The sequence below is a fragment of the Balaenoptera ricei genome, chromosome 6, assembly GCF_028023285.1.
Source record: "Balaenoptera ricei isolate mBalRic1 chromosome 6, mBalRic1.hap2, whole genome shotgun sequence".
NCBI lineage: Eukaryota > Metazoa > Chordata > Mammalia > Artiodactyla > Balaenopteridae > Balaenoptera > Balaenoptera ricei.
Window position 1 is genome coordinate 53,109,092 of NC_082644.1, and position 25,529 is coordinate 53,134,620.

A 25,529-nucleotide genomic window follows, 5' to 3' on the forward strand; every position below is an offset into this window, starting at 1 on the left:
TTCCTGGACCAGGGCTCGAACCCGTGTCCCCTGCATTGGCAGGCGGATTCTCAAATGCGCCCTCAGGGAAGCCCAAAAATCATTTTATCTTTGACATTAAGGAGTAGTTTAGCCAACTTATATTTAGGTTAAAACTTTTAAAAGGAAAAAAATCTGCTAAGATTGATTTAATTCTGTTTGGAAGCATTTTTCATGCATATTCATATGAGTTCAGTGAACTCTTGACTCCAGACATGTAAAATTAAATAATGAGGCCTCTGCAATTACCTTCAGACCTAATTTTTCAAGGTTTCTACCCATGACACACAAAGTAGCTTTTGAAAATGACCAATTTTATTAAATTTGTGGGTGGGGTGGGGAGAGTGAAGTTAAAAACTGCTGCTATAATAAAACCAGACCAAGACTGTTTTAATTTATCCCAACTGGAAAAATGACGTTGGGTGCACCTCAACCTTGATGGCATTTTTTCATAAAGACAGAATCCTGTGTAGGGATAAATAGCTTGCTTCTCCATTCCCAAGTTGTTTTGAATTCCAACTGTGCCCATAATATCTTATTCATACTGTTTCTTGTTTTTTAACAAGTAGATTTAGTCCAGGAAATATATCATCTTGAAGAACTCAAAAACTAAATACTTGTACATTTTTCAACATTGCCTTTTAGCAGATTTTCTTATTTCTCTACATAGTTCCAAGTATTTCTTTCCTGTGCCTTCTCTTTTTTCTTCTATCTTTCTCTCTCTCTCCTTTAACCAACATTACTCCACCCCAATTACCTTCCCAACATTACTCCACCCAAATTACCTTCCCAATTGAATTCTATCTAAAACTGCAAAGCTTAATTCTGTGTGTGCTTTACATATAATAGGTGTACAATAAATATCTGTTAAAAAATAAAGCTGTTAGGGAAACTGGTTATTCTTTTCTGTGCCACACTTTTCTAATATATTCCATCAACAGTTTTACAGATTGGTGGATCTAGGAGCAGAAGCAATGTCATCCACTTATATGGTAACTGCCAGTTTTACTTCTAATAAGGATTAGAGGGATCATAATTTCTTCCCATTCTTCCCAAAATAAAACAACAAAAATCAAAGCCTTAAGTGTCTGACAGTGAAAACATTTGTACCAAGTTGGTGAGTCAAGGAAAACAAAGTGATTTGAGATATTTTGTGTTGTGGCCTGGAAACTCTCTTTACATCGTTTACCTGCCAAGTGCAAATGACCTCTGCCTTCATGCTCAACTGAAGTTTTGGCTTGTAGATCAGTGTGTTAGCTCTCTAATCAAAACATCAGGGGTATGGCAGGATCAGTACACAGTTTTAAGTATGGGTTTGTATAAGAGAATTAAAAGTCTTAACTGAAGGAAAATTTAAGAGGTATGACATCTCTGAAGGACACCCTGGTACCTTTTGTTTACAGAGTAAACAGTTTGGGTAAGAACCACAGTATAACAATTAATTAACTGAGAAACTATACGGACTGTGTTATATGCAGTTATAGCTACCACATTGGGGTTACTGAATAAAAATCAAAATCTGTCTTTAAAATCTTTACCCTTAGAATAAAAAGAATTTTTCCACAATAAAGTTATTATATTTATAATTCCCATACATTTTGTTTTGTGGTCTAGTGTGGATTATTTTTTTCTTAAAATGATTTGGATTTATCTTGTTTATGTGTTCTTTATTTTGGAGGGTTTTTTTTTTTCTCCACTTATTTCTCTCAATGACCTTCTCAGCCCCTGACTGACATTTTAGGGAATGAGTGGTGACTTTGTGCACTCTCTCTCAAGTTTGGAACGGAAACACACAGCTCTCCACCTTGTTCCTATTTTGTCTACTCTTACCCCATTCCTCTCTCTGGTACGTGGTTGGCAAAAAAAATCCCCATAAGGATCCTGGCCCTAAAAATGAGAGCCTGAAGAGTAATTTATTAATCTGTTATTTGTTCAGAACTGCTGGCCAGTCTTTAGACATTGCATTGCCTGTTCTGGATCAAGAAAAGGTCCTATTCCTGATTCTGAGAAGTGCTAACCTGACAGGTGTCAGAGGTAGGTGACCTTTAAAGAAAATATTAACTGGGAACAAAAGCATTAGATGGTTTCTAAATGAGCCAAGGCTACTCATCCAGCTGCCCTTGAGCAATAAAAAAGGAAAGTCAGTGCATTAAACACCGGGTCAGTGATAAAAGCCATGAAAAAAAAAAAATCTTTCTAAGTTAGGCAATGCTGATATTGGCAGTCCTTGAATGCTATTAAACGCACACACACACACACTTCTTTTTGAGAAATGCTTAATGGAGCACAATTAAGCGGTCTGTAGAATTGAATGACCTTTAAATTGCTGTAATCTCATGAGGGAAACCTTTCACATACAGCATCTACTTTTGAAAGAACATTCACATGAAAATATTGTCACTAATTCAGCAGGGCATGCCAGACCCATGTCCTGTGTCTTGCTCCCTTTTGGAGCCCTTCATTGCCAGAAAAGCTGAGATCACTAAAGATGCTGACCTCAAACATATCAGTCAACCAAAAGCCATCACCCTTTTATAATTCAAAAACAAATTTGGTGATGAGCAGAAAGGGGAGATTATAAAGCTTCAAAGGGCCAAAAAAAAAAATTCTGACCTATCTTTTCTTTCAAACAAAATCCTTTACGTTATAATATTTTCTCTCCTCATTTTCCCTACTTTTGTTCTTGTTAAGCATTTTTTTTTTTTTTTTTTTTTAGGAAACAAAAAGACATGCTATTGAAAAACCACACACTGAACTGTGAATTCAGAAATTAGTTTTGAATCTTGAGGATCATTTTCCCCCTAAAACTTACATTTTGAAAAAAAAAAAAAATCTACAGGAAATGTAGTACAATGATCACCTCAATTCATTTGCATTCTCTCTTGCTCTCAGTTTATAACTATGTATAACTTTATGGACTTATTTATTATTTTGATTGATCTACTTGAGAGTAAGTTATAAGTTACAGACATCACAACACTTTCCTAAACACTTCAGCATGTATTTCCTAAGAACTAGGAGAGTCTTCTATATAACCACAAAGCCATTAGCACATCCACTTAATTTAACCTTGATACCATATATATAGTACATATTCAAATTTCCTCAATTGTTCCAGGAATTTCCTGTCTGTTTTATTGTTTGTGTTAGTTTTTGGATCTAGAATCTAGTTAACTATTAAGTATTATATTTAGTTGTCACGTTTCTTTAGTTGCCTTTAGTCTGGAGTATTTCCTCACTTTTTTTTTTAAGGTGAGAAGTCAGCTATGATACTGATTTTTGAAGAATCCAGGCTAGTTACCTTGTAAAGTGTCTCACATGACCTGAATTTGTCTGATTTCTTCCTCACAGTTAGATGCAAACACTTTTGGCAGGAATACGACACGGGTGATGCTACATGCTTTTCACTGCATCATATCAAGAGGTGTATGATGTCAGCTCATCTCATTATTGGTGATGTTAAGTCTGATCACTTGGTTAAGTGATGTCCACCAGATTTCTCCATTGTAAAGACTCTTTTCTCCCTTTGTAATTAATATGTAATATGTGGAATGATGCAATGAGCCATTGTATCATTGTGAATAATATTGTCTCCAAAAATCTTTCATTCTATACGTTCAATACATATTGGTGAGCCTTGACTAAATCTATTACTGCGTTGGTTGCCGCAAAATAATGATTTTTCAAACTCTATCATTCCTTTTACGTATATTAATTAGCTAGTATTTTTCTATAAGGAGACACTTTTCTTTTTACCTGCTCGCTAATTTTTTTAAAGTACCATTGCAGACGCATAGATTCTTTTTGAAATTCAAACTGTCCGAAGTTGACCAACTGGAGCCCTTAGAAATGAAATTTTGATTTGGAAGTACTCTCAGTAATTGTTTGCAACCTTAGTAAATAATTCCAACCTCTTTCTTTCTTTTTCTTTCTTTCTTTCTTTCTTTCTTTCTTTCTTTCTTTCTTTCTTTCTTTCTTTCTTTCTTTCTTTCTTCCTTCCTTCCTTCCTTCCTTCTTTCCTTCCTTTCTTTCTTTCTTAAGGATTACTGCCAATGTCATGGCTAAATCTTTTTTCTTTATTAAATAGAGATGTAAGTGAATAACAAGGGTTTATTGTTAAGTGCTTAATAACATCTTTTATTTTTTGTAACAACCTGTCAGCTCTAAGGCAATAATTATGAAATGACTTGAAATAAATAATAGTGTTAAAGGCATCCTATGCTTGTATACTGAGTTTTCAAAGGACCAAGAACAGTGGCTGACCTTCAATGGACAGCCAATAAAAGTTAATTGAATGCACTGAATTAATAATAAAACCAAAATGTCAAAGTCATGAAGCAGAAGCCAAAAGATTGAAATAATATATATTAAGGGTCTAATTGTATAGAAATAAGTAAAGTTCTTTTCTATTCATAAGTGACTTTTATCTCCTTGTTAAAACTTGAAATTTCCCCCAAATTGCTACCAGTACAGTTCAGAAGATAGTCCTTCCCAGAGAAAGACAAATACTGTATGTTATCACTTACATGTGGAATCTAAAGAATAGAACAAATGAATGAATATAACAAAACAGAAACAGACTCACATACAGAAAACAAACTAGGGGTTACCAGTAAGGGGAGGAATGGGGAGGGGCAAGATAGGGGTAGGGGATTAAAATGTACAGACTACTATATAAAAACAAGAATATATTGCATAGTACAGGAAATATAGCCAATATTTTATAATAACTTTAATTGTAGTATAACCTATGTTTCACTATGTCGTACACCTGAAACCAATATAATATTGTAAATCAACTATACTTTAATTAAAAAAAAAATCATCCTTCCCTAACTTTCCCTTATTTGATTTCGTGAAGAATACATAATAAAACTATGTAATTAGTAATAGCCTCTAGGAGTTCTTTTAATTCAGCACACTGGTAAATGAATATTCCTTCTTTCTTATCAATTTGTGTTGCTTCCTAGATCAATAGTTTTTTGCCAGATCACTCCATCTCTGGGATAACAAAGTGCTTATAAAAATTAGAAAGTGGGGTCCAAAAGAGGCATGTGGACTAATACACAAGCTTTTCTGTGAGAAAAGCTATGAATGGAAATTGACAAATTAGATGCAGTCATGCACATTTTGTATAGTTAAAAAAAAAACCTGACTCTAACATAAATTTACATTAAAAAAAACCCCACACATAAATTGTGTCATTGTAGATTATCTACAAAGTGGATAATATGCTCATGGATCATTCAGAGCTGACTGTAAATAGTTTAACTCAACCAGGATACCTGATCCTACCAGAAAATAGTAAATCACTCACTTCTTAGAGGCTTAGTATTATTTTCAAACCATTCTCAAACCATTTAATACACGGAAGGGAGTAATTTCTTCTTCCTAAATTTCTCTGGCAGTTTTAATTGAAGTTTGACCTGTCAACATTAGTTCATAGGCCCAATATGTTATTTTTTCATTTTTACCAAATAAGGCAAAATATAATTTATTTTAGGATAAAGTGATTATTTTAACTCTCCATTCTTAATATGTGAATGGGAGAGGTGAAATCATATATAAAAACAGAATTTACACTGAAAATCAAGTAGGTCCAATCATTATCTAAAGAAAGACAGGAAATTGTACAATAACCTTTGAAGAGATGCCAGAGATACATAAAGATAGAGCAAAATGGTCTACTTTTTAGATAGATTGTTTTATAGCAAGCAGTTTCAATTTACCATGTATTTTACCTATAAATATTTCACTGGGATTCTTGTATATATTAGGAAGACATTTTCAATCATACTATATCAACTGACCTCCAATATTTATCTTGTTTCATATTGTTGGTCTTATATAACATCCTTGATTAATTTTCAGGCCTTGAGGTGCTATTTATTAAATTAGGGATGCAGCCCACTAAATTAATAAATTATTACTGTGGAGGCATTCTCGTCTTCTGAATGTATAAGTACATTGCTTAAATTACTCTTAGGGAATAATTTACACATGAAGAGGCTCTGGTGGTTAAAAAAGCTTTGTGTATTTCTTATCTCTGGAAATAGTCTTGGAAGAGGTGCTTAAGAGGGTATCAAAGCAATTGTTTTTTCAAAGTGGTAGTGATTTGTACTATTCGGGGGTTCCCAATACACTATCCTAGAACTGTGAATTAAATATAATGTTAAAAAATAACATTTTGAACCAAAAATTTCCATAAGAAACAGAGATTCTGTCTCAAATGAGAAAATATGCTCATGATCTTGAAAAGGCTTAGTAAGCTTTCTTTCATTGTGAGATTTTTTTTTTCTTAGAAGAGCTGCAATAAAGTGAACATGGAAAACACTTCAGATCAAGGAAAAAGAAATTAGAACTTGGCTGCTGTTGCAAAAAAGATATTACTCCCCTCCCACCTTATTTTAAGTATTAAAAGGTGGAATTGAGGGCAATGCCCCTGGGCTTCTAATCTTGTGCCACTCTTTTTCTTGTCCTTGGGCTGTTCGTGTCAAATTTGTATGCTGCTTGCTTATGTGTGACACACATCTCTATCCCAAATGTAGGCCTTATAAAATTTTTAAAAAGATATGGTTTTGGTAAAACATTTCCCTTGGGTCCTAAACTCTGTGACAGCAGGAACCCTGTCATTCTTATATTCTTAGAGATTAACTCTGTGCCTGGCACATGGAATAGGAGAAATATCATTTTGGTGAATGAATGTATGGGTGAAATACACAGAAAAAGTGCACTATTATGGAAAAAAATCCTTAATTATTCTGAGTCTAATATTTGCAAGATGTTTGGTTATGTCTGTCCCATTATCTGTTTTTTTTCCATGCATATTCTTCCTTTTCCCCCAAAATCCAGACAGCAAAGAATGAGCAATGGTTAATTTTAATTGATTTGATTATTTGAGTTTGTACATCAGTAATCTATCACAAGTAAGTAAAATTCTATTGAGAAACAACCACTGCTCCTTGACACCATAATTACTCTTTAAAGGAGTTATGTTGTGCTAGAAACATCCAAACTGGCCTCAACTTCTAACTAAACAAACCAATTGCAAATAAAAGGACTGGAGCCAAAATGATGGTGTAGGGCAGTGGCAATGGTGGTGGCAGTGATTAGGAGTTAATATCCATCCCAGACACCGTCTTCTTTTATTCTTCATCAAGCATTTTATTTGATATGATGGTGTCAATTGCTTTTCTTTTCTGCTCCTCAAAACTAACCCTATGGTGCTTCACACTGTGCTAAGTACTACAGTATGAATTTTGGTAAGATAATTGCTTTTTGTATAAATAAATGGTTTTATCCTCATCACTTCCATTTAATTTTTTTTTTTTTTTTGGTATTTAGAACTGAAAAAATTTGTCTCAAAATTTATTTGCAAAATCCTTTTTATAACTAAAAAAAATACTTTCTATAATTACATTGTCAAGTACCCAAAAAGTTGTTTCACATTTGTACCTCACTTAAAGTGCAAGGATCTTCAGATGTGCTGGGTACAAAATTAATCTGCTGTTATTTCTGTTTTGAATCCTTTTAATTAATAGACAGCTTGTTAGAATAGGCTATAAATAATACATCGAAAGACTGGCATAAATTCCTTTGCCCAAAAGTTGAATCTACATTATTCGTGGTTGTGTTATCTTTCCTTTTTTCCCCCTCCTTGTCCTTTTATTGCAAAGAGGTCACGTAAGGACGTCCGTGGAAGGGCTCCGTGCGCCATCTACTGACGAAATCTATATTTCCAGTGTCTGGAGAACGAGAATTACACCTCCGGTTTTTAAAGCAGTCTCTGAGAAAGGAGGAATAATGGGAAAAGACCTTCTCTGACTCTCTGGCTTATTGGTGACTCCTGTAATAAATCCGAATTCAGCAAATACATAATTCAGAAAGGAGACATCAGTCCCTCAGCGGGTGTACGAGTTATAGAGAGAATCCCAAGACATCCCAGTTGGCATTGGAAGAAGTTAGCCAAACCCTGAAGTCAACTCAAACGAAAAATGGATTGTTTTTTTTTCACCTGTGTGCTAAGCTAGACTCGCTGCCTAATGGTTGCCACTTTATAAGAAATGGCTTTTTTTTTTTAAATTTTTATTGGAGTAGAGTTGATTTACAGTGTTGTGTTAGTTTCCTGTACAGCAAAGTGAATCAGTTATACATATACATATATCTGCTCTTTTTTAGATTCTTTTCCCTTATAGGTCATTACAGAGTACTGAGTAGAGTTCCCTGTGCTATACAGTAGGTCCTTATTAGTTATCTACTTTATATATAGTAGTGTGTATATGTCAATCCCAATCTCCCAATTTATCCCTCCCCCCTGCTTTCCCTCCTGGTAGTAAGTCAGAGAAAGACAAATATCATATGGTATTGCTTATATGTGGAACCTCATTTGCTTTTCAGCAGTCACTTTCAATGTCTTGCCTGAAAGGAGGGTGTCCCGTAGGAATGGTAAGCCATGTGGCAGGTCTCTTCAGGGAGGGGGCTTTATCTGGCACCCCTAAATCATGGCATATAGGAAGCTCCTACTGTATTCTCCCCTGCAAAAGGCCATGTAAGATGGTAAGAATGCAGTGGAAAAGGGGGAATTTTCCAGGTTTAGTTCAGAAGGAGCAAAGCACAGGTGGCCCCAAAGCAGGGACTCTTCCAGCCCCACCCCATCATGATACACTTCACCAGCTTGGGCAGAAACAGGAAGTAGGTGAGGGCAACACAGAGCCCTGTGAATGTGACCAGGGCACCAAAGAAATGGCTTTATTAATGGCACATCCAGATAACCATCAGTTTCCTATCTTATTATTCCAAAGGACTTCTCTCCAGTTTGATTATTTTATTTAAAAATTAAATAATGCATAGCAAGTAGGTCCACCCTTCATGTAGATCCTAACACATAGCTTGTCAATGTGTATGTAAACTTAGTCCTTATACACACAGACACAACTACACGTACACCTGCAAGATGACACGCATCAATGTACATGTGGGTCAGTTGCGAAATCTAAGCTCTTGGACTTGGATTAAAATGTTTCTATCTTCAACTGTTCTCTCCATTATATACTAAATCCAGTAAAAGGGTGGGAGGAATCGGGGTCCACAGGTAAAAGAAGCTTTCTTGGTTGTAAGTGGGAGAGAGCAGAGTATCAGTTTTAGGGGTTAAAACCACTTGAATCGGAGGCTTGCACTGGAAATTAAAATTGGCCCGAAGCGGTCCGATGTGATGTGGATTATCTTCGCATGAGCAGCTGGGAGAACTGACAAATTAACGTCGAGGATCCCGGATGCCCCAGCTAACCTCCTTCCCCCTACATCGCTCTCTTTAATCCAAGGGCCCAGACAACTTGCTTTCGTGGTTTGAAGAAAGACAAAACGAAAAGAAGAAAGCAAGAAAGTTGAGCCAAAAAATAAAAGAGAGGCAAGTAAAGAGGGAAGGCAGGGAGAAGAGAATGAAGCCAAGAGAAAGATTCAGAAAGAAGTTGGGAGGTAGGAAAAAGGGGAGAAAAGGAAAAAGATAAAGAGAGCAAAAAAGGAATGAGGGCAAAGAAGATGCAAGGATCCTTCTTTAACGAACCGAAGTTACACACATCTTTCACTTTCAAATCAGTTGTCTAGATCTTATCCGTTTCCTTTGTAAAGGTTGTCTGTGTTGCTAAAGGAAGCTAGTCAGTACTCCTACCCCGCCCCACGCGTGGCTGCGCTGTTCTGTCCCCGGCCACCGAGACCAAGTACAACCCGAGTGGAAACCTTTGCAGGAGCGCGACTCTGGGAACACTCCTGCGACTGGTTATCACCCGGGAGCCTAACAGGATTAATACCCAGAGATGGATTACGTTGGCTGTCACCAATACGCCTAAAGATTATAATCCAATTTATGCACATTACAGCCAGTGTTAACTTTATCTGCTATTTTAAGACTCCCAGTTGCCCCGCGCGTCCTTAGAGGACAATTTGCCACGTTCTTATGCAACCCAGCAGGCTGTCTGGAGTGGGAGCCTCCCCCAAAAAACTCCCAGCCTGGTCCCCGAGGGTCTGCACCCAGCACTCCCAGGTATCTCGCCTTCACCTGGGCACCGCTTTGTGGTGCATCCCAGCCGGGATTACCAACGCGGGAGGCGTTCCCTGGGAAGGAACTACCCTTCTAGCTTCTCTCTCTTGTTCATTTCATTTTAAAATTTTCGGTGTTGGTGGCAGTGGCAGAAGGGCGGGGGTGAGTGGATGGGGAAGGGGGCCAGGGAATTGTTGCCGGTTATAACCGTCTCAGCGACTTCTTTTAGATGCTTGTTTGTAAGGGTGGCATTTCTCTCGCTCTGTCTTTAAATAAGTTTGTTTGGGTGTGAGTTCTTGCCTTTTCAGCACAAAACCATAAAAAGACGTGGTGGAAAGTGAAAGAAAGCCCCCTCCCTCCCCCGAGCGTGCTAACTAACGCCAAAGACTTGATTTAACACCCCTTCTCCGGCGGCTGGGGGCTCTAGGCAGTGGCTACATTCCAGCAGTTTTAATCCGTTTTTTATTGTAGGGCGAGAGGAGTTTACACAGGGGCTGGGATGGCTCCCCAGCTGGCCGCTCTCCCTACTCCAGCGCCCCTTCCCCGCCCTTCTCCCTACTTCCCCCCACCCCCCAGCAGGAACCTGTTACTTTAAGCGAGGCGTTCCAGTGTGGCGGTGCGGGCTGCCGGGGTTTCGGGTGGGTGGCCGGTGATTGGCTCTTTCGAGCTCCCCCTGGCTCGCTCGCTCGGCCTCCCCGCCCGCTCCGCCCCGCCCGCGCGCCCTCCCTCCGCCCCGTGAGGCTCGGAGCCCCGGTGTCAGGCGCCACGGCGCATGCTCCGGAATCTCATCCTCTGGCCCTGGAGCTGCTGCTGCTGCTGCTGCTTTTGCTTTTGGGGCTGAGTTTAATAAGCGAGCGAGCGAGCGAGCAAGCGAACGCGGGGGGAAAAAGACAGAGAATGTCCGCCATCTACCCTCCGCTCCTGGGCGCGCTCTCATTCATAGCAGCCTCTTCATGAATTACAGCTGAGGGGGGCGGGGGAGGGGGGGTACCACACAACACCCCAGCAAACCTCCGGGCCCCCAGGCATGGCTAGCTCGGTAAGTACATGCAAAAATAATAATAAAAGACCCCCACCCCCCGCCTTTCCTCCCTCGCCCTGCGCCGTCGCCGCCGCAGCCCAGACAGCGCCAGCGCTCCGCGGTTCCAATTAGAGAAAGGTTGGTACGGCTTGCAGGGAGCTGCTGCCTCTCCCTCAGCCTCCGCTCCCCTCCCTCCCTCCCCCCCCCCCCGGCGCGCGCACACACACACACACACACACACACACACTCACACACTAACACACACTCGCCCCTCCACCCCCCGCGCCTCCCTCCTCGCCTCTCTTTGCAATCGCAAGAAGCGCACTCTCGCTCACACGCGCGCACTCACACACACACTCACACACGGTGGAAGGAGGCGAATAATAACTCAGCCATATTTCAGCTGCCGCCGCCGCCGGGAGCCGCGGGCACAGTCCGGGGACGCGGCGAGCAGCCTCGCCGGCCGCTACGATGGTGCGTTCTCCGCGGCGCGCGAGTGTGAGCCGGAGTGTGCGGGCTGACAGCGGCGGGGCCGCACGCAACTTTGCCCCCGCGCCGGGTTGTGCGCAGTCGGGGCTCGGCGGCTGTCCGCCCGCCGCCCTGCCTTTCTGAATTTCATTTTTGGGGGGAGGTGGGAGGTACTTTGGGGCCACTTTGGCTCTTGGAAGTGTGTTGCGGGGGCTCTCTTAGGCTGGCCTCGCCGATCGCGTGGGGCTTTTCGCTGGGGGGGGTGCTGGGTACCTTAAGTTATGGACGCCTCGGCGTGTTTTCCTGCGGGCGTGTGTGTGTGCGTGTGTGTGTGTGTGTGTGACGACGTCTCACTTTTGTTGTGCACGAACCCCGTGGTAAGAGCACGGGAGTTTGTGCCCATCGGCGGAGGCTGCCTGTAGTTTCCATTCCGCCTGGCACAGCGCTCCACACGCACGCACACACACACGTACACAAAGACTTCCTCGGCGTGTGCCTGTCGCCGCGGCACTTTCGGGGTGGGGGCTCGCCAGAACCCCCCTCGGGGGTCCCAGTTACTTCCCCTCCCACGCCGGGCAGCCGCCCGGGCATCGCCTCCTAATTGTCTCTAATTTGTTTCCGATGCATTCGTTGTCGTGCTTGTAGTGGATGAGCGTGCTCGCCCCTCTTTACCCCCCAACAACCGGACCCCCCTTCCCGATCGGGGGTAACATTCCGTTACAATCCCGGCGGGTGTGGATGCGGGCCCGGGGGCGTGTATTTGGGGGTGTGGGGTGTGCGCGCCCACGCGCGTGAAACGTGGATGCAGAGGGCACCGCCGTTTCCTTTTATGTGCGTTTCAAGAAGGAGGAAAAAAAATGTCAGGCGTAATGTTCAGTGTCGAACGGTCGCCTTCCTGTTGTTCACGGCTGTCTCTCCTCCCCCCTGCCCGCAGTGTGCCGTGCAGGTGAAGCTGGAGCTGGGGCACCGCGCCCAGGTGAGGAAAAAACCCACCGTGGAAGGCTTCACCCACGACTGGATGGTGTTCGTGCGCGGTCCGGAGCACAGTAACATACAGCACTTTGTGGAGAAAGTCGTCTTCCACTTGCACGAAAGCTTTCCTAGGCCAAAAAGAGGTAGGGCTCGAATACAAAAGGAGCTTGATAAAAAATGTCTTTGCTGGAGGAGGAAACAATCGCTTGGCCCAGGCGGTCCCCCTGCCCCTCTCCCCGCCCCCCGCGTCGCGCTCGCTGGCGTAGCTCGGGACCGGGGTGCGCGGCGCCGCGCTGGCCAGGTCCCCGCTCCCGCCCGCGCGCGCGCCACTTCGGCTCCGTGAAAGTCACCGCAGAGAAAGGACTGTCAGGTGTCGAGTGTTTATTCATCCCAAGCCAGCCCTCACCGGTCCTCTGGGGTTAGCCGCGGGTTCTGCGGGGAAGGTGCAATTAGTTGTTGGGTTTGGAGGCGTGGGGAGCGGGGCTGGAGGGAATAAACAGCTTGCGCCTTTTTTTGTTTTTAAACCTGGAGAAATTGAGATTTACCTGTGTTGTTAGCAGAGGATGCATGGGATGTACTTATTGTTCCGTCTTGAGAAGTCGCCTGTCTTTAAGGTCTTTTCTGCCTTCCTCCCTGTGTATGAGGCTTTAGGTACCAGTTGTCATAGACTTTTCTTTTTGTGGGTTAGCCACCCCGACCTCCCACCGTCAGGATTTATGTTCGGTTTGGGGCGGGGGCACTTACTGGTCCCTAGCTCCCCGATGGCACTTGGTTGCTCATTCGATTTTGAGCAGCGTTCAGAAGTGTCTGCCCCATGTGATCTGCAGGGAAGAGAGTCCCTGCAAAGGTCGAAGCTAAGTTTCAGAGTAACGGTGTTGTCTTGCCTTCTGCTTCATTCCTTCCTCACCTTGGTTTTTAGCCTTGGTGTCTGGTTTGCATAATTCTGCTCAGCCTCTGCGGTCCCAAACATTTTCCATAAAGGACAGTTTTGAAAAAAGAGGAACAGAGTGTTATTTTGCAAGAAATTTAAAGAGGGTTTGAGAAATCCCCATTTCTGTTCCCTTCAGCCTCTGGAAAGCTACTGTCTGGTTGTTTTAGTTGGATTAGTGGAGGTAACAGTACAAATACAATAAGGTGCTTTGTTTGTGAGCAGGTTTATTTATCTAAGTCGACACAATGGTTAGTAGTTATCTTCCATTTGATCCGTAATCTTTATTGGCATCTAGAACTCCTGCAGTTTCTTAGCTTAACATCATAATAAATCCATTCTGCTTAGAGCTACGTGGAAATTATTGAACATTCAGGGGCTTGAATAAAGGAGAAATGCTCTGTGCCTTAGAGGTGGCAGAGGTTTATGTTAATGCTTATTTTTGTTTCCAGAGCTCTTGTAATGGGACTTAGGATTGTATGTTTTGCCTATAGTGGTTTGTTTTATAGCTGCTCTTGAAAACTCAGTTGAATTTGATGTGCTTTGCTGGATGGTTAATAAATGAATCCAGCGTCTAAGAGAGGGGTAGGGATATGCATGGTCTATCGGAAATAACATTTAGATTTTGTTAGCATTTTATATCAGAATATAGCCAGAGATATTATACTTAAATTTTCCTCCAAACTGTAATGAAGATGAGTATTGTCAAGTTTCTGTCATTATGTGAGGTTGGGTCTGATGCTTTTTGCAATCTCGCTTTCCCTTTTCCATGTGTCCATAGAGCCACAGCAGAGGAGTTTAAACAAAAGAAACCACCTTCTAAGATCCTTTGTACACACTGTTACAACTACTTGCTGTTATACATTTCAAGATGAAATACCCTTAACAACAACAACAACAACAAAAGCAATATTTATTATATTAGGAAAACTAAGCCAGCTGGCCGAAGATGTAGCTCTTAAGATAACTTTGTTTAGGCACCTTAACAATCAACAAATTGGCATTATGAAATTAAAGATGATCAACCTCTCCATATTTCACCACTGTTTCTCTGCTTCAGTGGGTGTGTGTGGTTTCCTTTTATTTCCCATACTTAATGATTTTCTGTTCAGCCTGAGGGTATGTGAGAGTGGTGTCTGTACAGCCCACACCTGGGAGTTTTGTTGCTAGGTGTGGTAAGTGGCTTGATAACACTGATGTCTTCTCAGACGCCTCTAGTGAGAGATGTCTGCTTGTTGGTTGGGCTCTTCAATTTTTATTCTCAACTGTGGAGTTTCTTTATGTAGTCTATAAGCCATTGTTTCAAAATGTTTATTTTTGGATTTTTATTTGTATGTGTGCTTCCCATGATGTGACAAGTCCTGGGAAAAATGCCAGCTTACATAGCCCAGGAGAGACCTTGTCATACTGTAATTACACATGATTCAGATTGCAAGAGAAGGTTTCTCTGTTCATTGGGAATAGTTAGTTGTAAATTAAGGTAACACCAAACATGCCACTTAATCCTGGGACTTATTTTTTGTCTTATAAGGTCTTTCAAAATGATAAGAATAAATACAGAATAAGAATGCCAGGCATTTCTGAGTCTACTTCCATACTTTTTTAAGGTGTTATATTTTTGATATTATGGACTATAAATAGGAGGATTGCAAATGGGAGAAACTGCAAAAATGGTTTTGTGAAAAATCTGAGTTACAAGAAATGCACATACTGTAAACTGTAAATGGCTATTAATAATGACAATTTAAATCACTTTCAATATATACGGTAGTTGATAAACAGAAGTGGGCTTAGATCTGAGGATGAACTGCTCAAGCCACAAAAATGGATGAGTTCTTAGTTTCATAAATCTTTGGTTTGGAAAAGCTAATTGATTTTCAGGTTGATTTCCTTTATTTCACAGTAATATTATGAGAACTTGTAGAGGAGGAAATTACAGTAAGTTCAACTTGTTGCCCAGTGAGAATTACGTATACAGTTTCAGAATTGAGCTAATTGGACTTGAATTAATAAGGTTTTACTCTGTCCTAAAGACAGTTTCAATTTAAAACTACTAGCACAAAGTCCTAAAAGAAGATTTTGATGAAATAGTGAAGCCTGGAATAGCCATTAGCCATTACAGAATCGGTAGGTCAAACTATAATGCATTTTAAAACTATCTACTTGCAAAAAAAGACTATATTTTATTTATTAGTATCAAAGATTTATAATAGTCTGATATGACTGAAATGAATAGTCATATTCAAAACATTTCATTTAAAATATTAATGTTTTCATTTTCAGCATGATGTGAATTTGAGTGAACTTTCTTTCCAATTACTGCCATCCTTACTACTGCAGTCTGTTCCATTGACATTTATGATATGAAATCTGTTGCTTATTATTTTCTGTAAGCTAATTTGGCCACTGGTATGATTTGATAGCTTTTTATTTGTAGCCTTAGTTCTTTGAGTGGGCAGATAAAGCATGATAAATTTACACTTATAACTTTCCTTTGATTTAAGTGTTTGAGCCCAGCTTTACTGTGTAGTTCTGATTTGTGTTAAATAGTTTTCCGAAATAATTTGAATAACTTTTTATCAGGGTATCTAAAATTTGAGGGGTTACTAGTTGAAAATACGATGTGCACCTGAAGTGTTTTCTCTCCTGAGGTATTTAAAAGGTTTATGGAAAAAACAAAGATGGGTACTGACACATTCAGTGAGTGTTAATGAGATTTGTGTAGAGTTCTGTATGGAATTAAGATGACCAATGAGAACAGTTTTACAACTTGACATTTTGAAGCAACATAAAGTATAATTCACCAATTAAAAAGCTGAATTGCTGGAGGAAATCTCATGTGCAGTTAGTGAGAATGTAAATTGGGCACGGACATTTTGGAGGGCATTTGGCAAAATCTATTAAGATTTTAAATGTTTATACACATCGACCCAGCAATTTTACTTCTAGGTATTTTCTAACAGATACGGTGTCACAAATCCACAAAGTTACAGCATATTTTTTGTGACTCTATTTTGATAGCAAACATTTGGAAGCAAGCCATAGAAGGGACCTCAACTGGGTACAATTAGATCATGGTAATCTATTAAAAAAGAGGGTAAATCTATTTGTAGATAAAGAAAGATCTTCAAGAGATGGTAGGTAAAATAAGGCAAGTAGCTAAATCACTGTGATCCCATTTTAAAAATGTGTTTATACAGATAAAAAGTATATGTGTGTATGTGTGTAAATAAATAAATTCTGCATGAATGGGCACCAAACTCTTACTAATAGTTTTTTCTTAAGTGGGTGCTATGGTATTGGTGGTGATGAGGTTTTTTTTTTTGTAGTGTTTGGTTTTTTAAAATAAATGTTAATTCTTTACATTTAAAGCATTCCAATGAGCACTTATTACTTTTTAAGATGAAAAAACAAGAGTAAAGGCCCAATATACACTACTGCCTTTCAGAGAGGGATTACCATGTAGCTCTCTAAAAGTGACCTTGAACTATCTTGGGTAGATATCATTGCACAGTGATAATTAGGGTTAGGAATTTCTATGTAAATTGTATCTATTAATATTGACTATATTCAAAATTAACCAGAAATAGTTTGAACAAATTACTTATTAATTTGTTTAAAGATAACAACCATCAACCTATTAGGTTAGCACATAAATACTATTTTAATGAAAAATTATTTTCTAAAACAAAAAGAAGAGTGAGAAGAGTGGCATCATTTATTTTTGTGTGTGTGAAAATCTCTTTAACATTTTGCTTAATAGAAGACAACTGGGTCTGCTTATGTCTTTTGTATTCAGTCTGTTGTGTTATCACACATCATGTAGCCTCTGGAAAACTCCACTGTACACTCAGGAGAGAATGAGAGTAAAAATGGCAAATAATGTCTTAGAGTTGTTATGAAAATAGCTTTAATTTTGCCAGTTCCTGGAAAAGATTTTGGGCATCCTGGGGTCCGCAGACTTGTACTCGGAGAACCTCTAATATAAAATATTCAACTTACAACCTGGCACAGATAAGCTGCCCTGTTATGTGGAAGCTAATTTTCTTTGTAGCCGTTATTATTGTTGCTAGTAAAAATACCCATTTCCTGGAAAGAGAAAAGATAAATCTTCCAAGGTATTTGCATGGTTAAATTCCAGTGTAACAATTAGCTAGTGATTTTTTTTCCTAAAAGGAAAATCCAAACTTGGTTTTACTGGCCATATTTTACAGTTAACATTACTGTCCATTTTATGGTGCAGAAGCCTTTTACATCTATTATTTTAGGTAACCCTCTGTAGAAGTACCTTTGGGAGGTAGATAGGGCAGGGGGATCCGTTGGTTTCATAATTTTTCTTTAAAGATTTTTTGTTCCTTCTCTTTGTTCTTTGAAGTTTCCTTCTAATGGTCTTCCATGGACCAACCTTAGCCCTTTAGCTCTTTTCCTGGTCATCTCTTACAGATGATCCCCACTACTTAACACAGCTTTTACAGTTCTAAGATGTGGAGCTTTTTTTGTTTTTTATCTCTTAGTGACTTAAGTCTTCAAAAGAGAACTTGGAAAGTTTAGATATTTGGGAATGGGGGGGGAATTGTTAAACACAATTATAGCAATTATGTAATTAAGCAAGGACTCGATATGTTACTGAACTTACTGGACTTTAATCTTTATTGTCCAGACTTCAAGATACTTTTGATCTCTAAAACAATGTTTCACACTGTCCTAATGGAAATAATACAGAATTCTGTGGGTTTTTTCCCCTTGGTTTTTATACTTTCTTTTTGTTTTTATGTTTTCACTACTCAGTGAAGCAGCTAACATGTAGAAGGAGAGGTTCTCTTGTCTCAGTGATACAAATTAATATTCTTTTAAAACATTTTATTTTGTGTGTGTGTGGCCAGAGTGTCTTTACTTCTTTCTTTTCCTCATAATGTATACTTTAATGCTTTAATATTCTATTCTCTTGTATTTTGTGGTTCTCCTTATTCTTGTTTGTAGTGCTATATTCACTTTTGGGAATATGATTTGTCTGAAAAGAGTCTTTGCATAAATAATTTCCCACTGATGATATTACAGGTAATTGACAAGTTTTTGTTATGTTATAGATCATAGAAATTGAGAAATTACATTGCACAATTGTACAATTCAGCTTTTATGAAGAATGCAAACATTAATTTTTTTACATGCAAATGAAAATTGTATTTTCTAATTTATACATATGTGTTCACTGTAGAAAAACCAAACCATAGTAATATAAAGAAGGAGTTACCTGAAAATTCTTCATAGATAACCATAATTAATATTTTGGTAGGCATCTTTTTATATTTATGTATACACACAAATATAAATTAACTTTAACATTAATTCATTCAACAAGTGTTTTTTGGAGCTCCTATTATGTGTCTAGAATACTTCTAGGAGTTGGGGATGAAACACAGATGAGCATTCCTACCCTCATGGTATGTGGTGGGATATCTTTTTAAAGCTGAATTTGATGGTATCACATTAAATATAGATTTATTTATTTGAACATTTATATTGTTCTTAGTTTTAATTTGTTATGAATAATGCTATGATGAACATCCTTGATATTCATTTTTATGGTTTTTGCAATAATTTCTTTATGTATATAGATTTTACATTTTGATATTCATTACCAAACTTCCCTTCAAAAAGATTGTACCAGTTTATACTTCCCTAGGAGTTGGGAGACTGCCCATTTCCCCACGTGGTTGCCAATTCTGGGGATTAAAAGATTTTTTTTTTTTTATCTTTGCCAATCTGCTGCATGAAATGATACCTCATTTTTATTTGCATTTATTTGATTAGTAATGCCACATATCTTTATATGTTTATATATTTACCATTTGCTGTTTGTGATATGCTTGTTTTGTGCCCTTTTTGTATTTCTCAAAAAAAAGGGGGAGGGTATAGGAAAATACAAAGGGAAGAATGATAGAACAAACATTCAAATCCCCACTGCCAAGAATGAACAGATGTTTGCATTTTATCATGTTTGATTCCTTGTTGATTTTTAGGGAATCAAGTATTATAGATGTGGCTCAAGTGTTTAAATATTTCCCAACCTTTTCTTCCAACTCTTCAGCCTTTTTCCTATCTATTTATGTACATTTGCACATTTATGTTGCTACAGGTAGTAGTATATTGTGTCTTAAAATCTTCATGAAGAGTATCATACTGGGTGAATCATTTTTTTCAACTGAGATATAATTCATATACCATAAAATTCACCCCTTTAAAGTGTAAAATTCAGTGTTTTTTTAGTATGTTCATAAGATTGTGCAGAAATTACTATTTAATTCTAGAACATTTCCTTGAGTCAATAATTTTGCATCTTGCTTTTCCCCCCTACTCAATATGTTTTTGAACCTTTTGCCATTTCATCTTTAGAGAGCCAACTCATTCCCTTTAATTTTTTCTGTTTAGTATTTTGTTGTAGGAATATGTTCTATGCTTACTTTTCTGTTCTTCTGTTAAGGACTATATAGGTCATTTTCTGTTCTGTGCAGTGACTGTCTTTGTACTTGTTACCTTGTACAAATTAAAAAGATTTTGGATATAGGCCTAGAATCCCAGTTGTGTGTGTGTTTCCATTTGCATTAGACATTGTCAGATTGTTCCACAAAGTAGTTGTGACAGTTCATACTCTGTCAGGGAATGAGTATCATTTTCTCTACATCTTTGCCAATGTAGGATATTTTAAGATTTGTTATTTTTGATATTAGTTGAAATACGGTGTCTTTTTGTTTTCATTTGCATTTCTCTGCTTCTTCACGGGGTTAAACATTTTCTATATGTTTACTGACCATTTAGATTTCCTCTTTATTGACTTCTTTTTATATCCTTTGTCTTAAAAAAAAAAAAAAAAGAAGAAGATTGGGATGTTTGTTTTTTCTTGTCTGTGGGATGTTAATCCTTTGTTACTTGTGTGGAAAACGTCCCATTTTTGTTTCTGTTTCTTGTAGCCTAATGTATGGTATCTTTTTGTCATACATAAGTTTTTAATTTTGTCAAATTGATCTGTTTTATTTTGTTTTCCTGTCTGGTTTTGGGGTTTTGTTGAAGAATATAATTTGTGGGCATGGTAATGTGCTTAACCAATAGGCTTCATACGTGTAGGATACAGTGAAAGGACCGGGGGAGGTGTAAATAGCAGAAAGAGGAGGTGTCTGCCTTCAGTGTGCTTGTGTCTTTCAGAGCTGGAAAGGACACTTGAGATTCTTCATCTTTGTTTACCCTCTCATTTTACTTTTAATCGGAAGCCTAGTAATGTGAAGTGATCTTGCATGTAGACACAATGAGTCAGAAGTATGCTGGTGCAAAGATAACTAGTAATAAATGGTGGTAAATGTTTACTTTTGAAACACTGAGTAATTATTCACTTATATTAGCAGACACATGTTCGGCCATAGCTGCTTTTGTAGACATGATCTAGGACTTAATTAAGTGGTGGTAACCATGGTAGGTACTGTTTAAAAGGAAGAGCTTCTCAAGCTACTTTCAGGCAAAATCGAATTCATTTTATGGATTAATTGAAGGTTTTCCTTTGAGATTAAATCATTAGGAAAAATTGTGACGGAATGGTAGGTATTCCCTGATATGTTGTACCCCCTCCATCATAAGATTGCAGTTCCTTGAAGGATCCAGAACATTGTGTTAAGAAATAATGTTGCATGACCTAATCCTTTGAACTTAAGTGTGTTAAGTTTGTAGTGACTGAGGCCTGAAGAAGGCCTCAATTCCGTTTATCATGGAATTTCTAAAAAGATAAGACTAGCATCTGGGTGTGATTTAGTTGGTATGTAGTAGTTAACGATTAACTTTTTGGATAAAATCAAGGCACCATCATTTTTTTATGAAAGAAAATTATGGGTTATCTTGAACTTAATTCTGAGGGCCATTTATTTAAAATAATGTTCATAAGTGATTATAAAGATCAGTTGAATTTAATTAGTTATTACCCATGTTAGAAGATTGATATTCTCAGAGCCAAATAAATTTTAATACATTTAATTTTGCCAAACATGAATTTTTTTCTTTGTTCCTTTCCAGCAGAAATCATTAGTTGGTTATTTTCCCATCAATACCAGGCCAAATGTTATGTGCATGTATTGATTTTTAAAAGCAAAATATACATTAACAATTTCCTAAAATATTAATATAATAACAGTGGCCTAGACAGTAGAGAGATTTACTTTCCTCTTAATGTTTCTGGATATAAATTTAGTCTGCATGATGCCTTTAATTTTTACAGATAGGTTTTATGCTCTCCTTCCCCTTTCCTCTCAGGGTGGTGTTGGGGAAGATTAACGTCACATTATTCCAGGTGTCTATTTATTTTGGTAAGCATTTATAGCATTTTGAGTGTTTAAAAACAAGGTTCATTGTAGACTTCATGTCATCCATACATTTTACCCGAAATACTCCATTCATACGAGTTGCTGCATAATGAAAGCTTTCTTTGTGTTGAAGAAGTATTCTTCTATTTTACAAAATGTTTTTTTTCGTTTGAGTTCTCTCCTTGTTCCTATAATATAAGCAGCTGTTTTGTACTGACTGTTATTGAAAAACAGAGAGTCAAGCTATTGGGATTTGGTTGCTTTTAGTGGGATAGGTTATGCAAAATGTTGACATAGCGCCAGATTGTCTTGTCAGAGATGCTTGTTTTATGACTTTTCCTACCTGTGTCCACAAGTAGCACAGAGCAGTGGGCAGCTACTTTCCTCATCGTATGGAGCACCAGGCACGCATTACATGTTTCAGCCAGTCCAGCGCTCACCTCTCCTTGTGTATGTATCTATTGTTCCTGCTGTGTTGCATTAGAGTTACACATCCAAGGAGATGGGACATATATTATCACTGTGGATAGTACTCATACCTTTCATCAATGTAGGCTATAGACATTAGACTTTTTGGGCAAAAATATAACATCAAAGAGGATATCACAAGTCAGAAAGAGTTTGAGAATCTTGATTTAAGCATCCCCTTTTCTAAATGATAACTTATTACTCTGTCTTCTGAAACTTATTTCTTCTGTACCTCTAATAACTGGCTTTGTGTAAACAGAACCACCACTTGAATTCAGCAGGAAACATTGTGTCCGCTGAGAATCACATTTTCTAGAACGGGTTTTAGCTTATTAGTTATAGGCAAAAATGAATTTTTCTCCTCTTCTATCTTTTCTCCCTTATACTTTCTTACCTACTCCAAGTGCTTGTTTAAAAGCTGGACACAAATTTGAGCAACTTGGCCAGGTCTATCATTTTTTTTACTACTTAATCCATGAAATACAACTAGCCTTTTACCTTTAAAAATAGGAGTCAGATGTATTCCAGTAACGGGTAGGAGCAGTATTTAGCAGGGCAGCAGGAAAGGCCCTGGCCTGGGAGGTAAAAGGGATGTGTTTGGACTGAGTAAGCTCTGTGTTTGGGCTTTTCCAGCTCTGAAATATTATTTTTCCTTAGTTTTTAAAAAAGGATAAATTCTGAGTGTGTCATTGATCTAGTGTTTTTATAACGATGAAATAACTACCACTTATTACATATCAACTGTATATTGGTTATCATGTTAGGCAATAGGCATGTGCTCATGTGTTTAATTGCTCACTTTTCATAAACGTAGTAATTTGGAGAATGATTTTTTGAAAAAAACAAAATGTTGATATGAATTTCAGTATATTGGAATTTTACCATTTAAATGGTGTGTGAACAGTGGAATGGGTAAAAGACTTGTTGAATATCAGAGAAATAGAAGATAGCATGGGTAATTCACCAAGTAGGTGGTTAAGTTTTGGTTATGAAAAGTTACTTTCTGACTATATTTGTGCCGTTTATATCAACTATCAACTACTTCTTGTAGGTTAGGGCAGTCCAAGAACTCATGAGACTCTGTGTTTATTTGAAACTTCTCCTTCAAATGTGGCTCTTGACCAGGTCATTAGATCACTGGGTTTTTTTCTTGAAAGTTAACTGACTTTTTTTTTTTTAATTTCATATAACATAGGCCAGACCTTGAAATTTTGTCACTTGTTTTGCTTTTTTGAAGTATCATGTTTCAGATAACTGTTAGTGTTTCTATTATCAATAGAATAATAACTGGGGACTTGGGCTTACATTATCATGTGAACAGGTTAGAAGAAAGTATGTCAAATCTTTGATCACTCAACATACTTGCAGGGTTTTCTGTTTAATAATTCAGATGCTTAATTGAAGTTGCCTTGAAAAGCAAGTACTCTTTCAGTCTTTACTTGCAGCATGCTGCATAACTTTTAGGTTAAAGAAAAATAATTCTTGTTATCATTACAACTTGTTAAAGGGAATTGTCAAGTGACTGACTAGAGCCAACGATTTAACTTATACAAAAATACACAAATGCAAACATTTTAAAGAGAGCAGCAAATAAATGAGAATATACTTATGTTGTAAAAGCTACACAGTAGTTTGTAGTTAATGCTACTTAATATCTTTCTGTGGAGTCTCTTTTTTTGATTTATCATGATCATTGATTTTAGCAGGATTTAGTCCATTTTCTTTATACCAGAATGTTCAAAGTTGTTCATCTTTACCCACATTTGGAGAATTGTATGACAGATAAAAATACATCAGTGAAAAGATGGGAAGAAAATACTTTGCACAGTGTTACAGAAGTTATCTCTGGGAGGTGGGATGTCAGGAAATTCTTGTCATCAGTAAAATTTGTTGGATTTTTCAAGCTTTCTTGAATGCTACATATTACTTATGTGAAAGTTAAACTAGATACTTAAATGTACATAAGGATGTGTTTATAATAAGCTTTTTAGTTTTTTAAAAATGTAATCTCATTTGGAACATAAACAGGAATGTCTTCCCCAAGGAACATTTTCACATTTTGTTATTAGAAATTTAACCACCATGTCATTCTTAGTGTTTTCTTTTAATATTACTATGAATATATGCATAAATATTTCATAAGTTGATTGTAAGTAACCTTTAAAGAGAAGGATGTAAATCATGTTACCTTTCTTAACAATTAATGTTGTGTTAAGGTGTAAAATTAATCAGATTAACCTGATTGACACGTACATGCCACACAAAAATTTTTCTTTGTAACAGAAAGACAACCGTGTTTAATATTTCAGTACAGCATACATTTTTGGAGTACTTAGGAATGTTTTGAGAAGTTTTGACCTTTCTTACCTGTGGAGTTTTGATAAGTATGACTTTGTTGATTAATATGTTTATCTTGATGTGTAGTGGTAGAAAAATTTCCAGAGCCTACATCTGACTTTAAAAATTGTCTACAAATGAAAGGACTCTCATTATGTTTAGATATATGGTGATAGTGTTAGGAATAAATGGGGTCTATAGTTGGAAATAAAGATCCACTTCTAGCTTGTGAGTCTTTGTATATAATTTGGAAGTTAAACATTAAATTTTGAGAAAAAGTTCAAAAATAACTACCAAAACCAAGGCAAAAATAATGTTTGGGGCAGGGAAATAAGTAGTCCTTTTTGGATGGAGAATTGATGCATAATTGCATAAACACAAATACTATTTAGTATTAAAGAGGTTTCAATACTGTTTTATATATAGGCTACAAAAATAACTGAAAGTTAAAACATGAAATTACATTTTAATTTTCATTTTTTTATATACAATGCAGATAGATTGATATGAATATTCCTTAAACACAATTAAAAGAAATAATTTCTGCAAAATGAGGGAGTTAATTTTAGTTGTCTTAAAAGGTCTCTTTGCAATCTAAAGTTTATCTGATTAAGTCCATTATATTATGATTAATGGGAAAACATCTGTCTTTATTTTAACATTAAGAAATAAGCATTACAAGTGTACTATGCTCAGATGCATAGCAAAACTATATGTCAAATAAAAACAAATCTGTTTTCCCTTTAGCATTAGATGCTTTTACAAAATTCATAAATTATAGTTAGCCAGATTAATTCTGCCTTAGAATATAAAATATAAAAATTGATGTTTGTAATCTGAGCATTTCTTTATTTGCTACTTGAATAAGGTTGCCACTTTAGTTCTTTTGGGTAGCATTTGAAATAACATTATATTTCATGGGCTTTAATTTAGTTCTGC

The 25,529-nt window shown here is 37.7% G+C and overlaps 1 protein-coding gene across 3 annotated transcripts in view; it reads left to right on the plus strand.

The window, feature by feature from the left end:
* Nucleotides 1-10,842: 10,842 nt before the first annotated feature.
* MLLT3 (MLLT3 super elongation complex subunit) overlaps nt 10,843-25,529 on the plus strand; it is a 250,549-nt gene continuing 235,862 nt past the window's right edge. For 2 of the 3 annotated variants that reach the window (XM_059924651.1, XM_059924653.1), the window contains exons 1-2: nt 10,843-11,093; nt 12,478-12,658. In XM_059924651.1, the coding sequence (XP_059780634.1) occupies nt 11,082-11,093; nt 12,478-12,658 (193 nt within the window). In that variant the 5' untranslated portion in view covers nt 10,843-11,081. Of the gene's footprint in view, nt 11,094-11,360; nt 11,550-12,477; nt 12,659-25,529 lie in introns of those variants that run through there. The other variant, XM_059924652.1, reaches the window with a different exon arrangement.